The sequence below is a fragment of the Electrona antarctica genome (genome assembly GCF_951216825.1).
Source record: "Electrona antarctica genome assembly, chromosome: 11".
In the NCBI taxonomy this organism is placed as follows: Eukaryota; Metazoa; Chordata; class Actinopteri; order Myctophiformes; family Myctophidae; genus Electrona; species Electrona antarctica.
In genome coordinates, this window is record NC_136792.1 from 40,302,436 (window position 1) to 40,326,884 (window position 24,449).

At 42.4% G+C, this 24,449-nt stretch overlaps 1 protein-coding gene across 1 annotated transcript; it reads left to right on the forward strand.

Annotated features, from left to right (window-relative positions):
• Positions 1 to 13,047: 13,047 nt before the first annotated feature.
• foxl2a (forkhead box L2a) lies at positions 13,048 to 15,189 on the forward strand. Its single transcript, XM_079514482.1, has one exon. It carries the CDS (start codon positions 13,319 to 13,321, stop codon positions 14,243 to 14,245), a length of 927 nt encoding a protein of 308 aa, XP_079370608.1. The 5' UTR covers positions 13,048 to 13,318; the 3' UTR covers positions 14,246 to 15,189.
• The last annotated feature ends 9,260 nt before the right edge of the window (positions 15,190 to 24,449 follow it).

Consider the following 24,449-nt stretch of genomic DNA (forward strand, 5'->3'; position numbering starts at 1 on the left):
TGTCCTAGCAACTGTCATATTCAACCTCTTCCTCTCAGCAGTCACTCTGCTCTCACACCAAGCTCTGAAACCCACAGACGGCATCCACAGAATACAGTTCCCGCTGGACAGCAGTCTTTTTAACATCCGCACCTCCAGGCCTTCATCAAAATCTCAAAACAACACATACGTGCCTGTCTTCACCATTGATGGCCAGCAGCTTACCTACCTCAGAAGCATCCTGTCCCTCACCTGTAACATCGACTCTGCTGCCTTCGGTAGGCTCAAAACCAGGGTCTTCCTGAATAGAAACCTGACAGTTTCTACCAAAGCAGCTGTTTACAAGCAGTTGTCCACACTGCTATATGGCTTGGAAGCCTGGACCCCATACCAAAGGCACGTCAGAATCCTGGAGAGATTCCACATCCTCTGCCTACAACAAAACCTGGGTCTGACCTGGGAGGACAGGGTCCCATATGTATTCCTTGCGCAAGACATCTGCGCTGGGTGGGGCATGTAATCCACATGCCCACCCAGAGGCTCCCTCGTCAGATCCTCTACGGCCAACTCCAGGAAGGATGTACAGAAGGTCTTCCGGGGGACAGCGGAAAATGGAACAAGGACCACATAAAAACCCTCCTGAAGCGCTGTGCTATCCAACCCTCTGCTGATCGGCGCACCATATCAGTCACGAGGGCATCGCACACCTCCAGGAGCAGACCACAGAGGAGAAAACAGTAACGCGTACAGCGACACCAACGTGCTGGAGGGGCCCCCCCTCTCTCGTGTGGACTTAATCGCCCCCACATGTGGCAAACCATGCGGCTCACGCATTGGCCTGCATAGCCACATAGCCACATGCAATGGGACAGTCGCGACTCGCAGCCCCCCTCAATAACCCATGCTTGGAGCAACGTCATCATCGAAATCGATGGACAGCCATAAGCAAGTAAGTGTGTGTGTGTGTGTGTGTGTGTGTGTGTGTGTGTGTGTGTGTGTGTGTGTGTGTGTGTGTGCGAGTGCGAGTGCGAGTGCGTGTGCGTGTGTGTGAGTGTGAGTGTGTGTGCGTGCGTGCGTGCGAGTGTGCGTGCGTGCATGTGTGTGTGTGCACGTGTGCACATGTGCACGTGTGCGTGTGTGTGTGTGTGTGTGCGTGTGCATGTGCATGTGCATGTGTGCACGCGCGCACGTGTGTGTGTGTGTGTGTGTGTGTGTGTGTGTGTGTGTGTGTGTGTGTGTGTGTGTGTGTGTGTGTGTGTGTGTGTGTGTGTAAGCTACGTGCACGTTCCCGTGCCTGCCTGGCTTTCCTGTTTGCTATTGTGGTCTTGGGACAGACAGGAGAGCTGGTACTGGTGAGGCTTGTGTGGTGCGCCGTGTGAAAGTGGATCCCGTAGAGAGCCACACCGCGGGCCAAGCCCAGCATGTTTCAGCGGTGCATGTGGTTTACACATCTCGTGTCATGTCCATGCTGCAGTCAGCAGTGGACTCGGCAGTGTTAGCCTCATGCATTCCTCCTCCCGCCGGACTGCTGGACCACGGACCACGGGCCGAGTCAGCAACGACAAAAATGTACAGTATTTATAGGCCTACGTTGTCGCACAAGCCCGTCGGCTATAACCCGTCGGTCACTTGACAAAAATGTCGTGACAACTTAGCCCGATAAACGAAGGAATGTACCATCCAGTCTGTAGTTAAATACCTACAATTACGACTGTGTGTCTCATTTAACCACCTACAACTTCTTCTATGATAAATAGCATAAATTGCAGATGTACTTACAGGCTCACAACATGTCATGGGGCATTGTGAGGTTGTAGATCTAGGTACTATTGTTGCTATTGTTTTATATTTTAAAGTGGACATTTTATTCTCTTTTACAAAAAATTACTTACAGGTCCTTACAATGTGTCCTTACAATGTGTCATAAAGGTTGTTAAAAGATAAACTTTGATTCTCTGAGGTTCTCTGCCGTTTTCAGCTGCAATGGAGGAATGTGCATGTCTGTGGGAAAAGCTTCACTGTGTCTTAACCCATTTTGGACTGAGGCCGATTCTAAAAAAGCCCTCCAAATCCTGACCTAAGCTTTCTGGAAAAACGTAAAATATTTATATAGCAGCATCAAAGTTTTTTAATTATTTAATACTGTACAGAACCCCAAGAGGGGTTCCCGTCCAGAAGGGTTAGAACACCTAAATGGGTTCCCGCCCAGAATGGTGGAAAATATTGTGTGGGTAAAGCTTCACTCGTGGGGCGACTTCTGTGACTTCCGGTTTGCTTTCTTAGTTTCATCTTTAAACATAAACAAAATACTTCAAACCAATGCTGGGATAAGTATGAGATTTGCATAGCAGTGGGCTATATCTTGCTCCACCCCTTAACCCTTATCCCAAAACTTATTTGCCATTTTCTACTATTTAAAATAAACAAATAGCTGATCTACAAGCTCACAACATGTAGATGTAGATCGGCTATAGTTGAACTATTTTAACCAACAGTGTCTTTCTTTCTTTCTTTCTTTCTTTTATTGTATAAAGGACATCACAGAACCCAGAATATGACCAAAAACTCAAGTGAAATTTCAGCCTGTGTGAGAAGATCCAAAATACGAGCACGCCCTCGTTAATGTGATTACATCATGTCGTATTTCCACTTGTCTGGTTGTACATGTGTCTGTGTTCCCGTGCACGGTGCATGTTGCTGATGTGTGTGTTCCTGTGCACTGTGCACTGTGCATGTTGCTGATGTGTGTATGATGAAATCATGATGCATTGACTTCAGCTCCGGCAGCAGCTGCGTCAATGGGAAAGATGTCATTAGCAAAGTAGCAGTTCAGCCAGAGGAGGCTTAATGAATAATCACAAGAGAGGCACCGATAAAGGATCTGCAAAAGGAAAAATACTGAAAACCAACGAGGGAGAAAGGGAGAGACCAGTGGTGGACAGTAACTACATTTACAGTACTTGAGTACTGTACTTAACCCATTTAGACCTGAGGACGATTCAACAAATGCCTTCTAAATCCTGACAGTTTTCTGAAAAACCCATGTTTCTATGTCAGTTTCATGTCAAGGACCCCCAAAATTATATGTAATTGGCCGCCGACCCCCATCTGAAAATATGTTGCACCAGGGACCCCCCAGAAGCAAAGATATAAGAGTTAAAAACGTACGCTCTGAAAGAATATATATTCAAAGATTTGTGCCACATTTTCACGATTTTTCAAAAATAGCAGATCTACAAGCTCGTAGCGCGCCACTCGGTGCCGCACTATGAGCTTGTAGATCTGCTATTTTTCAATAGCTAAAGTATAACATAATGCTTAAAACACCAAAAGGGGTTCCCGCCCAGAAGGCAGCACTGTGTAGCTTTTTTATGAATAAAATGTAATTTTGTCCAGTCTGTATGGTAGAGTATGTTAATACAATATAACTTATACAATTGGGGTGGTTGTATTTTGTCTCCACACTCTTCTAGTGACTTGTTTAGATCGTGTCAAAGGTCATGTCTCACCTAGACACAGGATCTGACACGAATTTTGACCTGATGGTCAAGATGTTATCCCCTGAGCAAGCAGACAGGCTCTATTAGCTCAATGGTAAAAATGGCAGCACTTTCAAGGGAAACTGGGTTCAAATCCGGGTTAGAAGAGGAAGGTTACATAGTGCAGGTTTGAGTAGGCCTATAATGTTTTTGAGGTTTTTGTGTGTGTTTTTGCAGGCACATTACTTTCACTCTACTTACTTGTAATGTGATGTGACAAATAAACCTGATTCTGACATTTCAATTAGAAATATTGTACTTTTTTATTTTGGCTCTTGGATCCCAAACGTATACAAATATATTGTGAATTAACCAGTACTCGTGCCCTATTGCAAATATAGTGAAAATAGCTCATCTACAATCTCAGCTTGTAGATGAACTATTACTTGAAAATGTGTGAATTGTTTAGTTCGTTTTCCTTTGGAAATGTTCTAAATTTCAATACAGCAATGCATGTAAAAAAAGAAATGCCCTTTGTAATTTGTACTTTTGAATACTTGAGTATTTACTCGACTTTTGTCCACCACGGAGAGAGACAGAGGAAGACAGAGAGCAAGAGAGATAGAGAGAAAGGAAAAGAGGTATAGTAGTGAACAGGCCATGATGTGGCAGCTGGTGTGGGGTGTAGGCTGTCTGCTTTCCCATCGCTCTCTTTCACTGTGGAGGTTAGATAACATCTCTTACCTTATTCACTGCCACCCACATACGCTCCATTGTGCACTGGCAGGCTACCATGCTAGGGAAGGGAAGCAACCATGCCTTGTCGCCTTGACAACATGTGTTTCATAAAGGAGATTGCCGCGTGCTTGTGTGCGCGTGTGCGTGAGAGAGAGAGAGAGAGAGAGAGAGAGAGAGAGAGAGAGAGAGAGAGAAGGCTACTGTACTACTCAGCAAACAATAATTAAAAGATTGTTGCGACTTTGCAACAGTTTGGCTTAAGGACCCGCGGGAGGAACAAAATGAAGATAGCTGAAGGTGAGTCATCCTTGAACAGAAATGCCGGTCATCATGACTCCCCCCCCCCCCCCCAGCGTAAGAAAATAATTCCACTGACAGGTAGCATGTCCACCATATCCAGAATCATTCATCACCAGAAGAACCCACAGACCACCAGCACAGAGTCATGCCAGGTTCTCACCCAGCACAGTTTATGCCTCTGCAGTTCTGCACCATTAGCAGTGGCTGTTCTCACACACAACTCGACTGTGAAGGTCAGCCTGTGTGTGTTCATCTTTGATTCATCTCATCGTTACCTGACATCTTTCAACTTTACAATCCTCTCAGATCTGCGTATTGTGTCTGTGTGTAATTTATATAACATATAGGCTCACTGAAAATAACTATGTTCCAAATCAAAGATTCTATAAGTATACAGTCTGTGCATGTGCAATGTGTGGGTCGATGTGTGCCTGTGCAGAAGCAAGCAAACACGCATGCACGTACACTTTGATGTTTGATGTGTGTGTAAAAGGAATGTGTGTGTCTCTGTGTGTGTGTGTGTGTGTGTGTGTGTGTGTGTGTGTGTGTGTGTGTGTGTGTGTGTGTGTGTGTGTGTGTGTGTGTGTGTGTGTGTGTGTGTGTGTGTGTGTGTGTGTGTGTGTGTGTGTGTGTGTCTAACAAGCCATGTGTTTGAGTGTTCTCCTGTTCCCTGTCAGAATCCCTCTTTGATCTGTCTTCAGGGTGTCAGCCGTCGGCCATGTTTGTTTGCCCAGCGAGGTAGGCTACCTGGGTAATTACCTCTAACGAAGTGACTTGTTTTGATTTGGCCTGAAATCTAATCCTTGGCCTGGGATGAAGATGTGGAAATGGGTTGAGATACAGCACAGGGATTTTGAGGTGAGTTTGCTGACTAGTCACGCCGGTTAGATGGCTGAGTTCTGGGGGAAATTCAGGACAAGTGTGAGGTTGCTTTGTTGTAGCAAACCAGGGTTTGGCTTTTATTAATATCAATGAAGACCTTTGAGAATATTCCTGTTACACTTGAAGACATGCACAATGTCTCATGCCCCAAAACTTCTTTATCTCAGTATCACTCTCTCTTTTTCTGTCACACCACGTTATGCACACACACGTGCACACACGCACACGCGCGTGCACACAGCCACGCACGCACGCACGCACGCACGCACGCACGCACGCACGCGCACACACATACACACATACACAGTGTGTATGTGTGTGTGTGTGCGTGTGTTCAAGTTCAATCAAAATGCCTTTGCAGACTTTGCTGACGATCTAAAACATTTTATTTCAAACACAAACCCACACACATGCATGTATGCATGCATGAGCGCACATACGCGCGCGCGCACACACACACACACACACACACACACACACACACACACACACACACACACGCACACACACACACACACACACACACACACACACACTGCTGTTCCTGTGAATCATTTAAGGCCTGGCAGCGATTCAAGGAAACCTCAAAGAGAGTGTTGTTGGCAGGAGGCTGCAGCACTTCACCTCTCAGTAAAGGTTAGCATGAACACAATATGGCTCTCCTCTCCTCTGCCTTTTTTTCCCTTCACTTCACCTCCACCGCTCTTCTCGTCTCCTTGCCTTCCTCACTGCTCTTCTCCTCTACCTTCCTCTCCTCTCTTATATCTTTCATGCTTCATTCAGTACTCTGTTCTCGGCCCAGGCCGCTGGCATTAGTGGTCTGGGCACCTAGCCTGCAGCGTGACGCGGGTTCGAATCCCTTGCTGCCTGTCACTCCTCATCTCACTCTCTTCCCATTTCCTGTCAGTCTACTGTATTCTATCAATAAAGGCAAAAAATAAATAAAACATAATCCTCTGTCCTCTTCCATCACGTGCATGGTTATATCATCTGTTATTCTGATCACTGTAGAATGGGACTTACAGTAGGCCTCTTGCAACGGACACACAACTGCATGCACGCACGCACGCATGCACACACACGCACGCACGCACGCACGCGCGCACGCACGCACGCACACACACACGACACACACACACACACACACACACACACACACACACACACACACACACACACACACACACACACACACTGTACACACGCATGCACGCACACACACACATACACACATACGCACGCACACACGCACGCACACACGTGCGCACATGTGCATGCACACACACATGCATGCACACGCACACACGCACGCACACATACGCATGCATGCATGCATGCACACACAAATATTAGACGCGCAAAATGTCAGGTGAGTAGCTGAAGATCTACTATTTTCACAATTTTGGACATATTTTGGCAATTTATACCATGACAGTTTTTACTTAGTTTCCACTGGACTCTTGTGTCTTGTTATAAAAGGCTGATGGATTATTGGTCGTTCTAGAGGAGTGCTAGGGCTTCCCATAGGTTTCCTCCAGCCGATAAGAAATGTAAACACACAGGGTCACCGTCACCTTCCGCACTGAAGAGAATGAAGGGGAGATGGAGAGGGCCGCGGGATGGGGGGGGTTGTATAGCTCACTGCACTGTGTGTGGACAATGATCGGAGAGTTGGGAAGCCGAGGGGATGAATTGTACAAAGCGAGGAAGCGTTCCCACCATCACACAACCCCCACCACCCACACCGCCATGCACCCCCGCTGACCCACCCCTTTTTGACACATTTTCTCTTTTGCGGATGTGGCGTGCGCATACGCAACACTCACACAACCTCATAAATGAGAACGTGCTCGCTTGTGGGCGGCTGGACCCACTCCTGTGCACGTGCGCTTGTGTGCGTGTGCGTTTGTTCCTCCACCAGGGCACCTCCTGCATGCCTGTGCCCCCCCCCCCCCTCCCCTCCCCAAACCTTAATCCATGCGGGTGGGGGAGGCAGGGAGAACCGGTTGTCGCTGTTTATTTGCTCTGTCCTCTCTCTCCCCTCCGAAAGGAACAAGAGCCACATTTGAGGCACTGCATGAGGGCTGTGGGTACATCCTTTTTCTCCTTCTTCTTGTTCCTTTTTCTCCTTCGTTCTCCTCCTCTCCTCTATTCCATCCCTTCCATCCCTCCATCCCCCCTGCCCCCCCCCCCCCCCCCCCCCCCCCCACACACACACACACACACACACACACACACACACACACACTTCTCTTGTCCCTCTTCCTGCACCCCATAAGGACTCCATTGATGGGAGGCTGTATGTCATGTTGGTGCATCCACACTGATCCAGGGAGTGAGCTCCATCTCATAATGAACCAGGGAGGGCTGTATTTCCACCAGCCTGTCCATGGGGCAGAAATGCAATGAAATAATATCTACTCTGAACAATTTATAACATATCATTTTAGTTTTTCTTTTTCTTTTTAATCCAGAAGCTGCACTCATTTAAGTAAGTTTCTGTTCTGTGGTTTATATTGAATATAAACTCAATTATGGATTGTGAACGGTTATGAAAAAAACTCCCAAAAAACAAATCCCTTAATTTTTCTGTGCTTTTGTTGACATTACATTTCATTAATTTATTAGGCCTATAAAGTACTTTTAATACATTTAGTTAAAAGTACTCTAATTAATGGATGCCTATTAATCTTTTTTATGGAAAATAAATATTGAAATTGTTGTAATACAAATGTAGTTAAAGCAAACAGCCTCTTAGTCAGTTAGCCGAAAATATTGAAATATTGAAAGTCAACATGTACATGTACAGTATATAGCGTATTGGGCCTATTATTTGTGGTAGACCTATGTTATTGCTGTTATAATTTAGTAATTGTATTGTTGGTTTTGTTGTAACAGTAACGTATTACACCTATATATTTTTTATATATATCAATAAATGAAATCAGTCAACTAGATATTTAATTTAAACAAACAAATCGTGTATAAATAATTGTGGAGATTTAGGAATATATAGCTCCTGGTCCATCATGTCTATAGGGTCCGGCTCTGATGGTTCCGTCCACACACACACACACACACACACACACACACACACACACACACACACACACACACACACACACACACACACACACACACACACACACACACACACACACACACACACACACACACACACACACACACACACACACACACACACACATTCCTCCCGTCGTCAATTTCATAAACATCCTCGTTTCAGACCGGGGGCCGGAAGTGAACAGGACAGGAATTCTACTCTTTCACCGTGCATTATGGACCGTTAAAACGACGTTAATTTGCGCGCGCGCGCAAGCACACGCTCAGACAACACACACACACACACACACACACACACACACACACACACACACACACACACACACACACACACACACACACACCACACACACACCACACACACACACACTGCAAACTGTTAATAAATATTTCAATCAATCAACACACACACACACACACACACACACACACACACACACACACACACACACACACACACACATCTTTCAACTGTAGCCTATGATATTATTATCGTTATGACAGGCCTTATAATATTATTATCAAACTAAAATAATGTCAAAGTAAAACGATGGGTTAATAATGTAAATAAATACATTCAGGATGTTTTACTCATATAGGCGTGTGTGTGGGTGGGGGGCACTGGGGGGGGGGGCGGGTGGACAGTGAACGTCTATTCGTGCTTGATTGGGGTTCAAGTGAGAATTTGAGGAAAGACTTTTAGAGGATGTATATTTATCTAAGAAGAAAACATGGGCTCTTCTTCTCTAAACAGGCCTATATCTCTCTCGTGGGTTTCACCGCTACTCTGCACAAAGACCGGGGAAGAACATTCAATACAGAAACGAGTAAGAATGCACAATAAGCTTCACTCACAAATTCACAATATAGAAAGGGTATATTGGCAATTTGAGATCTAAAGTACCGTTAGTTAGAAAATGAGGGTGATGCACCCCAATATATAGGCTATAAAATGCACATATGGAGAGTTGGTAACCAAATGGTATAACCAAATGGACCCTTATTAAGATATTTAACTCGTGAGAGTGTAAAATGAAACCATGTGGACCCGTACACTCTCAAGAGTTAAATGTTTGTTAAACATCTGCATGCTACATTATACTTTACAAGAAGTCTACACAATATATTGCAGAATAATTGTTATTTTGTTATTTTATCACAAAATATTCTTCAGTTTTGTGTCTGAGAGGCTAATTATCATGAAATTGTGGTCCGTGGCTCAAATGCCCAATAGATAATGAGCCTTGATATGAAAAGGGTTGAAAACCATGCACTTTATAGTTTATACCTAGAATAATGTTTATAGCTATATCGGCTAGCTCTGGTCCATAGCCCTATGCCCTTTGCTGCCGAAGGCATGCTATATGTACCAGAGTTATGGCCTATATGCTGTCTGGAAGTACTATATTTGCTATTTATTTGCCTTTATATATAATATTTTAAAATATATATTTTTAAATTCCACAGTTGTGGCACTACTCCGTCTTTGGGTCTTCCACTCTTCCGTCAACTTTTCAAGTGCAGAGAACAAGCGAGCAAATGAACATTCCTCTGCGCCTACTAGCAGAAACCGAGCAGTTCATGTTACATGGGCCTGCATGGTGTTTAGAGGTTCTCAACAAGTTTGTTTACAGCTTTGTTGTGACATGACGTCCTAGTATAGAGGATGCCAGACACAGGTGACAGCTTTATAGCTTTGAAGACACACGTCAATTAAGAGCGTCCTTCAAAGCAAGGTAGGCTGCATGGTGGTGAATATTTGATACCGCAGCGTAATAATAAAACGACTCGAGTCGATATCGTCTATTTATATAAAAAATCAAAAATACATTATGCACTGTCTAATCGCATGCAGCGCCAATGAGATAAACGCCACAACAATTACGGTATATGACCACATTGACCAATAGACCAACGCCGTAGAATTAATTAGCAGCAGGTCTGCCTACTGCATGCCTATAGTTAACGTCCTTTGACCCCTTATAGGCTTATTTTGAATTATTTGTTATAATGAAGAACGTTGTGAAATTGTTGCAAGTTGATTAAATTATTACTATATCATTCTTAATCATCAGAAGTAACATTCCTCATTAGACTAATGGATGCTGCTCTGTCGTGTAATAATAATAAATATAATAAATATAATAAATATAATAAATATAATAAATATAATAAATATAATAAATATAATAAATATAATAAATATAATAAATATTATTATTATAATATAAACATGTTTAATGACTGCCCAGCAGTGTGTTGGTTGTCTAATTCCTTCGTTTGTGCAGCTCTTCGCATTGACTGCATGCATGCTTCTCTTGATTTACGCACAGGGGACCAAGAGAAGACCACAGACTTTCTCTGGGACAAAAAAGAAGACAAAACAACTCCCGAAATCATGAGGTATCACTAAACAAACGCGCACTGCACAGCCGGATGGAACAAAAGGACCCATTTATGTTGCGTCTATTTTATTTTCACTCACTTTCAAGCCACCCTATCCCTATACCACATTTATGTTATTAAGTGCCGTGTAAATGATGAATAAATGGCTTTATTCAAAACCAAAATAAATCAATTTTTATTTTTCACTGCAGACTATTTCAAATAAAGTCATTTAGAAATACCAAGGGTGTGAAAGTATTTAAGTAGAGGATATCTTTCCAAAATAGCACATGGAGGTTTTAGCAGTGATAGTAAAACCAGTTTTGTTGTTATTGTGTATATATACGGATATTGGGATATAGGCCTCTAATAACTATGCAACTAACCGTGCGTAATATTATAGCAGACAGTCGTAATTGTGGTCCAACTGAATTGCATGAAAGAAAAAAGGAAAACGAAATACTTATAAATAATTCATTTTAACTGACAACCTTAATATCATAACTTGTCCCCCCTGAAACGTCATTTGATACCTGCAGCAGGCTTTCATTTTGAAATTAGATGACATATAGGCCAATAATAATTGCAACGGGATAATTAATATATCTTAGGGGCTTGCATGTGTTGTTTGGCTTGTCCGTAAATGCTTTTCGTCTCAAAACATATGAAAAAGATATTACCGAAACAAGACAAAAGATTGCCTTTTAACGGGGCTGAAACTGCCCACTCTCCGAGGCTGCAGTAATTGCACGTTGAGAGACGCCTGGCTCTCATGGCCGTTCAGCTGTTCTCCTGCATGTGTGAAGCCGGGGCTTCTCTCTAGCGACCCGGCCGCAGACTGGGGGGACGGTGTGGCGGGTGATGACACACATGCCAATGCTGTTCCACCTGCACACACATGACTCAGATATGCACGGAAATACACTTCCAGGCAAAGCCGACGGGACCCGGCATGGGTGGCCGGCGAAATCCATACCCTTCTATATACACCTCCCGCGCAATGTGAGCTAATTAAGCGGCACTATCAATCCAGACTTTCTCGGAGCTGTGGACATGCAACGCCGGTCGACTGCAAAATTACTCCTGGTCCTGCAGGACAGGGCTGTTATACGTCTGTTTATATGGTCTGAACTATATATGTAGGGATCTCAAACTTCCATGTCAACTTTGTCAAGGACCCCCAAAAGATAGGCTATAGGCCTATATATTTGTCGCGTATCTGAAAGATTTAGTGCCAGGGACCTGCAGAGGAAATTTCTGTTCTAAACTTTTCAAAAATATTCCAAATTATTCACATTATTTATATATGTATATATATATATATATATATATATATAGCTTTAAAAGCTTTCGGAAAATGTGGCGTGGAGAAATGTTTGTGGCTCATCATTAGGCAGCATGAAGGCTAGCCTATTGGCTGCAGATGAAGTATCTACAATATGGAAAACTCGATGGATAGGCCATAAGCGCCGCTATCACGTGCTGTGGTGTGTGTGTGTGTGTGTGTGTGTGTGTGTGTGTGTGTGTGTGTGTGTGTGTGTGTGTGTGTGTGTGTGTGTGTGTGTGTGTGTGTGTGTGTGTGTGTGTGTGTTGCATAATAGCCTACATTCAAATTGCTGCCTTCAAAATATGTTCCTATTTGCTACAGAAATATAGGTCAGATATCACATTTATCTATTTTCTTTATTGAATGAACATAATTGTGCAAACGGCCTAATTTATCATATTTGGTGATATGACCATGCAGCCTTTCCTTTTCATGTCTTTTTCTTACCAAAAAATGTTCAAATCGGAGAAGAAATTAAGAAAATGCTCAGTAGTTCTGCGTTTAGTTTTAACATAGAGTTGTTGGAATGTATATTGCCTATAGCGTGTCTAATTTCTGTGCAATCTGTTGCCCATACTTCAAATAGTTTTCCTAAACCATCTTAATTAGCTTGAAATAAACTATGTGCTGGCGTTGTTGAAATCCACTTCACTCTGTTATTTTTGCGCCCGGTTCATGGTGATATGAATTTCAACATGTTAAGTGTAAAAGCGATTACTTTTCCTTTACGAAGGCGGAACTCACGATGAGCGCAAATCACATCGCTCTACGTCGCTCCGTGGAGCGCAGCAGCCAGCCTGCGTGTGGACGTGAAAAAAAAGAGAAAAGGGATGGGCTTACTGACACACCAAACCACAACCTGGGTTCTGCCATCAGAAATCAGTTGAGAAAAATCTCCGTTGCAGGGAGAGGAACTTATCTGCTGCCTTGTCTTCTATACTGTTCTGCAAAATAACAACGACTCACTCGGCACGATTTGGGAGAAACGTTTTGCATTCGATTTTTAAGTTGCCTGCTTCTCCAGGTTTCACGACAGACATTTGTGAGATAGTCTATCTACCCATCAGGGCTGCGCTGCAACTGTCGCGTAAAGCTTTGTTTTCCCAATATTTGCACTGGAATTGTTTTTGTTTTGGTGTGCGCAATGATGGCCACTTACCAAACCCCGGAGGATGACGCAATGGCTTTGATGGTCCACGATACCAACACGGCCAAGGAGAAAGACATGAGACCCAAAGAAGAACCGGTCCAAGACAAAATTTCGGAGAAGACGGACCCATCTCAGAAACCTCCGTACTCATATGTCGCTCTGATTGCCATGGCGATTCGGGAAAGTACCGAAAAGCGCCTCACTCTGTCCGGCATTTACCAGTACATCATCACGAAGTTCCCGTTTTATGAGAAAAACAAAAAAGGTTGGCAGAACAGCATCCGGCACAACCTGAGCCTCAACGAGTGCTTCATTAAGGTTCCGCGGGAAGGAGGCGGCGAGAGGAAAGGGAATTACTGGACCCTCGACCCGGCGTGCGAGGACATGTTCGAGAAGGGAAACTACAGGAGACGCCGCAGGATGAAGCGGCCCTTCAGGCCGCCGCCGACCCACTTCCAGCCGGGCAAGTCCCTGTTCGGAGGGGACGGCTACGGCTATCTGTCCCCGCCCAAGTACCTGCAGTCCAGCTTCATGAACAACTCGTGGTCGCTGGGCCAGCCGCCCGCTCCGATGTCCGCCTACACGTCCTGTCAGATGGCCAGCGGCAACGTGAGCCCCGTCAACGTGAAGGCTCTGTCCGCCCCCTCGTCCTACAACCCTTACTCCCGGGTGCAGAGCATGGCGCTCCCCACCATGGTGAACTCTTACAACGGCATGAGCCACCACCACCATCCCCATCACGCGCACCATCCCCAGCAGCTGAGCCCCGCTAGCGCCGTGCCGCAGCCGGTTTCTAACAGTAACGGAGCGGGCCTCCAGTTCGCCTGCTCTCGCCAGCCCGCCGAACTCTCCATGATGCACTGCTCTTACTGGGAACACGAGACCAAACATTCCGCGTTACACACGAGGATTGATATTTAGAGTTTGCCATGGCATGAGGCCTGAAAAAAAAGACGCTTGAAACAGAGTGAGAAGTCAATTGTTATTTCAAATCAGAACCGCAGTATTTTTGGAGAGGCATTTCTGACGAGCTCTTTAAGTCCAAGCAATGTACTTAAAGGCCTATATGGAGAAAAATGTATGAATTAATCCTCAGAAAATATTCATAAACTGTTAAGTTGGAGATAAAGACGCCACGGGGACACGTATTGTTTTGGGAGCCATTTCGTGCGCTGCCCCTGGACTGAGGGCCGTTCTTTTGTATGGTATAGTCAACATTTGTGCTTATAGACTATTTCCCTAACCACGGGTATAGACATTTTGAAGCATTTCCATTTCTGTGTGTGTGTGTGTGTGTGTGTGTGTGTGTGTGTGTGTGTGTGTGTGTGTGTGTGTGTGTGTGTGTGTGTGTGTGTGTGTGTGTGTGTGTGTGTGTGCGCGCGTGCGTGCGCGCGTGCGTGCGTAATGGTATGTTGCAAATTTACGCACGGCATTCCCTTATTATTTTGAAAATGACCCCCCCAACGATAAAAACACTAGCATCATTTCAATTCAACTGATTTAGGCCTTCTCAGTAATCGTGCACGGAACAGGGCCTGACCTTTGTCACAATTAGGAAGTAAGTTATGGTTAGAAAAATTTCAGATCAACAAGGATAGCCTATAGCCTATATGCTTTAACTCCTGAGATCAACTCAACCGCTTTTTTACACTTCTTGATCTCAGACAGAGATGGTTTATAGTCTTCTGTTATTACGTGAACCCCGTGCCAGGTTTTGTTTATACTTCTCTTTATTTTTTAATAAACCTAATTATATTGTCTCATGCATTGGGACCATGTTTAATTTTAATTAGCACTTTCCCTTATTTTATTTTATTTTTTTCTAAATTGTGAATTTCTTAATAAACTTGTATTTCTTAAAGTAATGCAGTGGTCGTGAAGTATGTGTCATGCATTAATCAGCCTGTTAGCAAGCCAATTGAGCAACATGCAATGTGCTGCGAAGACCAATTATTTCAGCAATATTAAGGAATTGCCTTAAAAGGCCTACATTTATGCATTCACTCAATTCTCCAGTGCCCACTTTGTTTTAGTGCTCAGTTCACATGTATTCCTATACCCTATTTTGGCGAGGTATTACCTCTCCCAACTATGATACATGTCTTGAGATATTGTAGTCTCTCAGATTATTTGCATTTGAAGTTGTGGTCAAATTCAAGCCGAGGTTGAATGCGTAAAAGTGGAGAAACTTCTCATCTAATCTCTCCATGCACTATCTTTTACTACTATTTTTAATTGATATAATATGTTTACAAACCAACTGCATGCAGTTGGACGAAGCAAATACAAAGAGACTGCAGTCCTCGGACTTAAACTCTACTAAAAACTAAATTATTACACTTTTTGATGTTTGACTGGTTTATATTTTACAAGTGGGGGCCAAGTTCATGAAAGGAAAAGAAAAAGTTACTCAAGGGAAGTTGGTTTGGAGAAACAGATGCTGCATGGTCAAGGGAAAGGTCTTCATGGCGGCCTGTCTATTTAACCATTAGGCCTATATGTCCATATGATGTATAGTATTAGAGGTATAGCCAATATGCCATTTATCCTAAAATATAGCCTAAATAATAATAATAATAATAATAATGACCAGACCAATACTGTTTCATTATTATTGTATTAGCTTTGTGAGGCAGGTTTAAGCGACTGCCGCAAATGTAGCCTTATCAATGTTGTGATGAATTGTATTTGTTGTCTACCACTGTTTACGATCCACCAAAAAGCGAAGAGATTAAAACAAATAATAAAATAATCTATAGCCAACTCCATACCAACAAACAAGGAAATAACTCCTCTATAAATAACTGTCTGAGAGTGAGACAACGGGACAAGTCGCTGACAGATTACTATTAGTGAAGGTCAAGTTCTAGCTATAATATATAGCTACTTGTGCTGCATGTCTGCGAGTCGAGAGAGAGATGCATTGTTTTGTAGGATACGGTCCCCAGGGGTAGATCCTATATGGGAGAGAATTGGTGACGAGTGAGAGCTTTTCAATGCACTGATATTCTCAGCCCTCTTCCTCCCATTATTGCCTCTGCAAGACATAACACAGCCTACAGTCCTCAGTTAGCGCTGAGTGTGAAAATGTCCTTTTAAATATCTAGTAGTTTATTATTTTTTTATTATGAGCGCATCGTGTCTTCGTAATTCATATATAGGCTATACGGTATAGCCTATATATAAATTATGAAGACACGATGCGCTCATAATAAAAAAATAAATAAACTACTAGATATTTAAAAGGACATTTTATATGAAAGGTATAGCCTATACCTTTCATATTCCTATAGGCCTTAACTAGCCTACAATACGCCCGATGTATAGCCTATAGTTGCGTGCTGGTATTGCATGCATGTAGTAAATATCATAGCTTTACAACGCATGAAGCTCACAACGTGTCACAACAATCGTGTTGTGACTGCAGCTTGTAGATCTGTTATTTACTGAACCCGACACCGGAACGCAACTAAGTATATAAATTAGGCTTTTTTACATAGGCTATATTAGGCAGAATCGTAGAAGCAGTAGAAGGCTATGGACCAGAGCTAAGGCTATATTAATTATGTATGTGTCGAGTGAGTGTACAAATACATTATTCGTTTTTCAAAGCTTTTAGGTCACATCAAGGGTTTGGCATCGAAGGCTATAGGGAGGGCAGGCTGATGCTCAGTCAGTACGGTCTCACACAACAGCAACACAGCAACACAACTGCAGAGCAGAGCGCCGTGAGGTGTAACCTAACCGTACATTCACCTTGACGAAACCGCAGCACCGGAACGGCTGTCAAACACACAGCCATCATCTCTCCTCTGTATACTCTCGCTCTCTCTTCTATCCTCTCCTCCTCCCTCTTAATTTCAATTTCAGTGCTTCATCTTCATCTCTCTTTCTCTATCGCGCGCGCGCGCACACACACACACACACACACACACACACACACACACACACACACACACACACACACACACACACACACACACACACACACACACACACACACACACACACACACGTTGCCAAATGTTGGGACAAATGAAAGGGGCTAATTGTTAAATTATAACAGTAAAGTGTAGGCCTTATATGCGTATATAGGGCTATAAGCACTAAGCAGTCTAATTGCGTATATGCAAACAATATTCAACGGTGATATTTGACATCATATACAGAAATCGATCAATAACCTTTGTGTTAATTTTCACATTTTCACAATTGTATTTTTGCGTTGGCTATTTGTGAAAATAATAGGTCTGCATAAGCAGGTGATTTTGCTTCAGGCTTGCTATGTGTATACTATAAATAATTGTTGCTACTATAATATATCTCCCGCTGAGTTTCCCGACTTGTAATATGAAACATAACCAGCATAAGTTTGTAATATAAGAGACACAGCGTTTAAATGATGATAAACAGACATGGGAGCTGAAGGATCGTTTCAGATGAGAGACACTTTTATTTATGCAACTGGAATCAAAACAAAACCCGATTCGGTGCGTCGTGTGTGCTTTAATTGAAATGGATATAGCCTATTAACCCGCGGTCGTGATGCAGTTAATGGGCAGTCAGCATCTCTAAAAAGTGTGGAACTTTATACTTTATGAAAGAAAGAAAGAAAGAAAGAAAGAAAGAAAGAAAGAAAGAAAGAAAGAAAGAAAGAAAGAAAGAGAAAAAGAAAGAAAGAAAGAGAATGTGGGTCCTAAATATAAGCTTTTCTTGTGAATGGACAATTTAGCAAAATGTGTATTTCATCCCTATGATTACTGCATTATCTCCATAGAGGTGGCTATAGGCCTTTAGCCTCTTGGCGCGCAGAGAAAGCATGGCGGGCGGCGAGGCTGAAACTGTGTGTATACATTATAATGTTTTGTAAACACTGAGGAGATAAGGGCTCGTTTGAAAGACAAGTGTGTTGTAAACATTTTTTCTAAAAATAATAAATAGCAACGTTTAACAAGAAATTATGTTTCAGCAAGTGTAACTGGTCCATGCATGACGAAGATTGCTATTTAATTAAACGTTTATGCAAAGTGAAAGGGGGAAAGAGGCTTTTTCATATTCTTATTTTCGGCGCATATTAATATTGTCGACTTGTCGACAACAATACTTAGGCCAACAAAAAAGATGACTGGCCTAATATTATTTTATTATATTTTATTTTATTTAGATTTGTTTGGGAGGATAAGCATTGGTGGTGTTATTATTTTTAAAGTCGTTGAGGATGCTTGACTTGTATATGCACATAAGTGAGAGTTATAGTCGGAAACCAATGAAGTTGTTATGCACGAACTTGAACATTTCCGTCGCCCCATCTACCACACACACACACACACACACACACACACACACACACACACACACACACACACACACACACACACACACACACACACACACACACACACACACACACACACACACACACACACACACACACACACACACACACACACACACACACACACCGTGGTGAAGCCCAATATATGTTATGCGCTCGGCGCGTCAAGACGCATATGTCTTTGTTGGAGGCCGGGGCGCGGCAGGTGTTCACTTGAGCAGAAAGGTTGACAGTTCAGCCAGTCGGCTGGGAACAATAGGCCTGCATGCAGGATGTTCCCGCGGGGCTGCCTGAGATAAGGCAGCACCAAGCAGGAATCCATGTGCTCCATACACACTAAAAACCTCCGTGTTATTAAACTCCGAGAGTTTACAAATGTCACCGTGAAATGTAGGCAGAGGATCGCTTTATTCGCCGATATCTCGCATTGTCACACAATAGTGCCATTGCCATAAAATTAATAAACTCATATATGTGCATGGATTTGTGAAGCTCCTCTTATGAATTTTAAGATGATACATTATCATATAGCCCATACCAAGAGAGAGAACAGAATTATCGACCTTTTCAGTCAGGACAAAATGCTCAAATCTATTCGGATCTCGGCATCGACGATTTTGACGAGAAAAAAAAATCTGCTTCAGCAAAGACACATGTCTTTGCTGAAGCAGATTTTTAAATATGAATATTATGATTCATATTTAATGGTATAAACATTGCATTAAATGTCGTAATTTCATTTCGATGTCTGTTGTAGGCCTAATAATATGTGTTCATCCATTTGTTTTTATGGTTTCTTGTCTATTTGAGTGAACAGTCTCAAGAAAATATCTCAGTTCCCATTTCTTTATTTATCTGAGATTCTGAAGTTTCCTTATGTCATTTATGTCACAGCGGAACTGTGCGGGAAACGTCTCCGAGTTCTTTCAAATCTGTAGTTGAAAGTTAACACATTTTTTATATTTATCAGTTAAAAAATGGTTTGGTGACATAAAAAAGTGTTAACTTCAACAAGTTAGCATATAATAGGAACCCAGTTCTAAGTGCAAGGTATAAGGTGATGAATAGATGCTATTTCTCAATAATTTCAATAATTTCGCTTTGAGGTGAAAAGGTCTGGCCCAATGTGTAGCTTTGTTTTCACGTGTCTTTCCTTTGTGCGCATGTGAATAACCGTGATTGTATCCTTTGTTGTGCTCTCGGGAATGACAGATTATAATCAACAAGACGAATGAGGTCAAATCATTCTCAAGCAACGCATTTGACCCTCGCTTGGACTAAGTACATTTACCTATTATATTATCTGTAGGCCTATAGGCCTATATACATTATTTGAGGCCTTTGCAGCTATTTGGGATAATGACTCATCACTTATGCATTTCAGATATTATAGCCTACCTTTTTGACTCAACTATTTAAGGAAGGGAAAAAGTAGCCGAATTGATAACTTGCAGCCTTATATTCAAATATCGTGGAAATATCAGATCAACAAGCTCACAATGCACAATGATGTCGTAGATCTGCTATAGCCATGTTGAACATTTCTGGAAAATCTTTTTTCTTTCTTTTTTTTTCAACACAGCAATGCATTGATATTAAAACACAACATGTAGACTTGTAATTAGTACTTTTGAGCACTTAATTGCATACTTTAATTTAACTTATTCAAGTGCAAATTCGACAGAGCATGACTTTCACTTGCAGGACTCGGAGTAGGCCTATATTTGCCTCAGTATAGTGGTCAGGGGTTGAGTATAGCCTACTCTGTCCACCACTGGACGGGGACCGGGGTGTAAGGCCTACCTGACTCGCCCCGGGAAGAGGAGCGTGTGTGTGCGTCCGCCACTCCGCCAGAGGTGCCCCGGCACCGCGGCAGCTGCGCACGACAGGGCACCGGCGAGGTGACCCTGTCGGTCAAGTCCGCACGCAGGTTGCCGGTTTCCCGATGCTCGCACACAATTGAATTCCTGACATTCTTGACCATGTTTGAGATCGAAGAGCAACCGTTTCCATTATAGAAACGGCGCACACCACATCACCTCGAACCCATTGAAAAGGGGTCACCAATGTTTGTTATACACCAGGTCCAAACAGGAAAATATGCAAAGATTTGATTCGAACAGAATCCGGCAATTGTTCAAAATCAGCATGAGTTTTTTCCTCCGTCTTTTTGCACCAGAAGTACTAGAAGTTAATTATGTCCATTTGCTCTGTCCTCTTTCAATTGCAATACAAACTGCTGATGTTTATTTTCTTGGCGCATCCTTCGGGTGAATCACCATCTGTCACGATCATTGATATACGTGATGTTTTCAGATTTTGCTGATTTCTATCTTAATGACAAGCCAGTGAAACAATAGATTGCATGAAATGCCATTTTAATAGCTCAAAAATAATTACAATCGTGTTTTGATACACCGTCGTTGTTTATAAACAGGAATTGCACATGCGTTTGTTAGCAATGGCCTCTGGTCAGAACAAGGATACAGAAGTTCATAATGTCTATAAATAACGTGTCTATAAATAAATATATGCCAGATGAGCAGGCTAAATGACCGACAGGCATGTCGAGGGACGTAACTTGTATACTGACCTACTGTCCATGTGCCCCCGCCACAGGAGGCCATGCACATGTCACCATGCGCAAAAGGTACAGTAGTGACCGCATACCATTTACCTGCACAATAGGCTAATCATTTATACACAAGTGCTGGGGCTCTGAAGAAAGGAGGATGAATGTCATAAAATCAAGTTTTAGGAGTCATGCATCCATGGCACAATTACAACTGAGCAGACCTATATATGTCTGTTGTCGGGCAGAAACTCCAAAATGTTCATTTTTCTACAATATACACCCTCCTAGAGTGTAATATTATGCAGAGACCACAATAATAATTTGACACTATCCCGGATTCATCCAAATGTAACTGACTCAAGACAATTGCCAATAGTTCAAAACATTTCGTGGATCAGATTTGCATTTTGGGTTGTTCAAAAGCAGGAAAAAAAAGAATAATAAAAAAAAATATATATAATATATAATATGTTGTGTAGAAAACCTATTAAAACAAAGAAATATAGTGCCTCATCAAAGTTGGTATTATGACATTATATTCATACGTCGTCAATTACTTGCATGAGAGGGGGAGAGGTGGTGAAAAGAATGCCTTAAAGACATATAGGGCAACAGAAATGTATAACCGCTTGAAAGTCAAATAATGTGTAAACGAAACAAAATGATTTGGCATTCTCGTAAAACAATAAATAGGCCTATATGTTAAACATTTTGGAAATTGGTGTTTGAATGGCAAAATCCGCCTGGCCCCTAACATTTCTGGTGGATGTCAACAGTGGAAGATGATCCACTGGTATAAGCTGCATAGGCTATTTACTGTATCATCAATCAATTCAATTTAATATTTAACAATATGATTCATGAGCTGCTAAATCCAGAGCTATATAGTCTTGAATGCTATAGGCTACGTAGGGCTACATTTAGGCCTACTGGCCGGTAGTCCCATTGCACCAATGCAGTTGATTAGCAACTTCCTCCACTTATGATGTCATGATTCTAATTCCATACTTGTTGTCTGGCGTAGCATGTACATATCTAAAGTTGTCCCTTATCTGTGGCCCAGCCCTACCTTTAAAAATATCTCACAAACAATCTGTCACGTGAGTGTTTTACCTCTGGATTATAGCGGAACTGGCCTGCTTGTATACTGTAACGGGAAATGCGATAAACCGCTTCCATTCCCTTGATTATGAACTCTAAATTGCTTTGTCGGGCTTTAAATGGCAGTTCTTTTCCCATCGTGCGTTGATGGGGTCTATTTTTAAACCTCTTCCCGTCTCGTCCCCCTAGAAAACTTCCGCAGGGTTGGCAAGTAAACTATAATAAGGAGCACTCTTCTCTTCTCGTGTTAACATTCCAATTAATCAAAGATGCAACCAAATTCCCACAGGAAACATTAAGGCCCATGCAGCACCTGTTCTATAGGGCATATTGTAATTCAATGCTATAAAGTGATATCCAGAAGTTGGCTTCTGTGAATGTGTGAGACATGCCACACTGCAGTTATTGCAGTATAACACAAACCACAAACAAAACCATTAAGATGTTCTTGCAATGAAAATGACATTTTTGGCTACCATACCTTCTCACTCAATTTGTTAGTTCTTTCCCCATAGCTCAACAAAGAGCGCAATCAGTGCCAACTTCTCTGAGACACTTTGCCATTTGACAGCTAATGTTCTCGAGGCACAGTCCTGAATTATTATGTTTAATGAAAAGAGGCTGCCATTGAGACATTTATGCCATTGGGTTCTGTACCAGTTGAAATGCATTCCAAGTTCCAACACATGTATTGCCCTCAAATCAGGATGTTTCTGAACTCAGTCCCTCTCACTATTGGCTTACATACACAAATACTATGAGAAGTTTGCCTTAAGCCTGACCCTGCAGGGCCTGCCTGCCCAATCGAGTCAGCATGCCAGGCACATCTCAGGTCACATCTCAGAACAATTCAATTTCAGCCCCCATGAATGCATTTCTTTAAAGCAATTTCATACCTTTTGGCGAAGGGCTCACAATTAAAGAAATGATTATATTTTGATATCCATAATTATACGCATTCACATGAGGTCTCCTTTGAAGTCAAATATGCTTTTTATTACACGCTCAAGCTCCATGATGAGATTATGCAGAGTGCAAGTTTGGATTGAGTTAGGATACATTAAATAAAGTAAGAGGAGAATAACTCAGTAATGGAAGCATGCTGGACCCAGGGCTGCATTACGTAGGCCGCTCACTTTGAGCTCAGCTTGTGTTTAGCAAATTTCAGACAATGAGAATGTTATGAGGTTGGTTCTAAAAGGGAGTGCCTTTAACCCCTGACTTATCTTATAACTTGTAATAGGTCATAGTGTATGACATAACCTTGCTCTCTGTGTTACAGACAAGATACGTCAGACACATTCTTGTGGCTTGAGGGCAGTAGTTGAGTACAACTTCTCAGACAGAGCCACCTTATTGGTTCAATCCGGTTCTAATCAGGCTTGTTAAAATTCTTCAAAAGGCCAACGCCTGTATACAGGTATGGATCAAGTGTGCTATGCCACTGACATCCGTCAGACAACTGACATTCAAAGAGTGATGAAATGGGAAGTATTAACACAAGTGATGCCAACATTGCCAACCCTCAAAACACTCAAAACGAGCTCTGTATGATGGGCACAGCCATCTGCTGTGCACGTGCTGCCCTCTTGTGTCATGGGAAAAAGAAATGTTACACAGTAAAATAGAAGCAGTGAAGTTGAAATCAGAAGGTGGCAAGTCACTCAATGCTTGGTAGAACGAAAGGCAATCTGCACATTATAAATCTGCTGTGTTATTGTTAATAATGTCTTAATGATGCTGTAATAACCAAATACAACCAAAGGAATATGAAATTATTTCAAATGAATCATGTAATGTATAGTTTATTTTAATCAAAAGTTTTCTGAAAGCATACCTTGTATTCTCAAAACCCTTCACATGAATCCAAACAAACAACAATGTTATGTCTTGTGAAATTTGTATTTTCTGTTAAAATCTCACACACTCACACACCATCCCATATTTACCTATTCACTGTCATACCTTTGTTTATGAGGCAATCCTTCATTAAGGCCATTCATTTTGTAAGCATCCACCAGTATATCTACTTATTGTTATGCTCTCAGCACCAACTGTCCTCATACCTGGCATTGTAAAAAGGGGCTTTTATTAATGCTGCTCCCTCAGTCTGG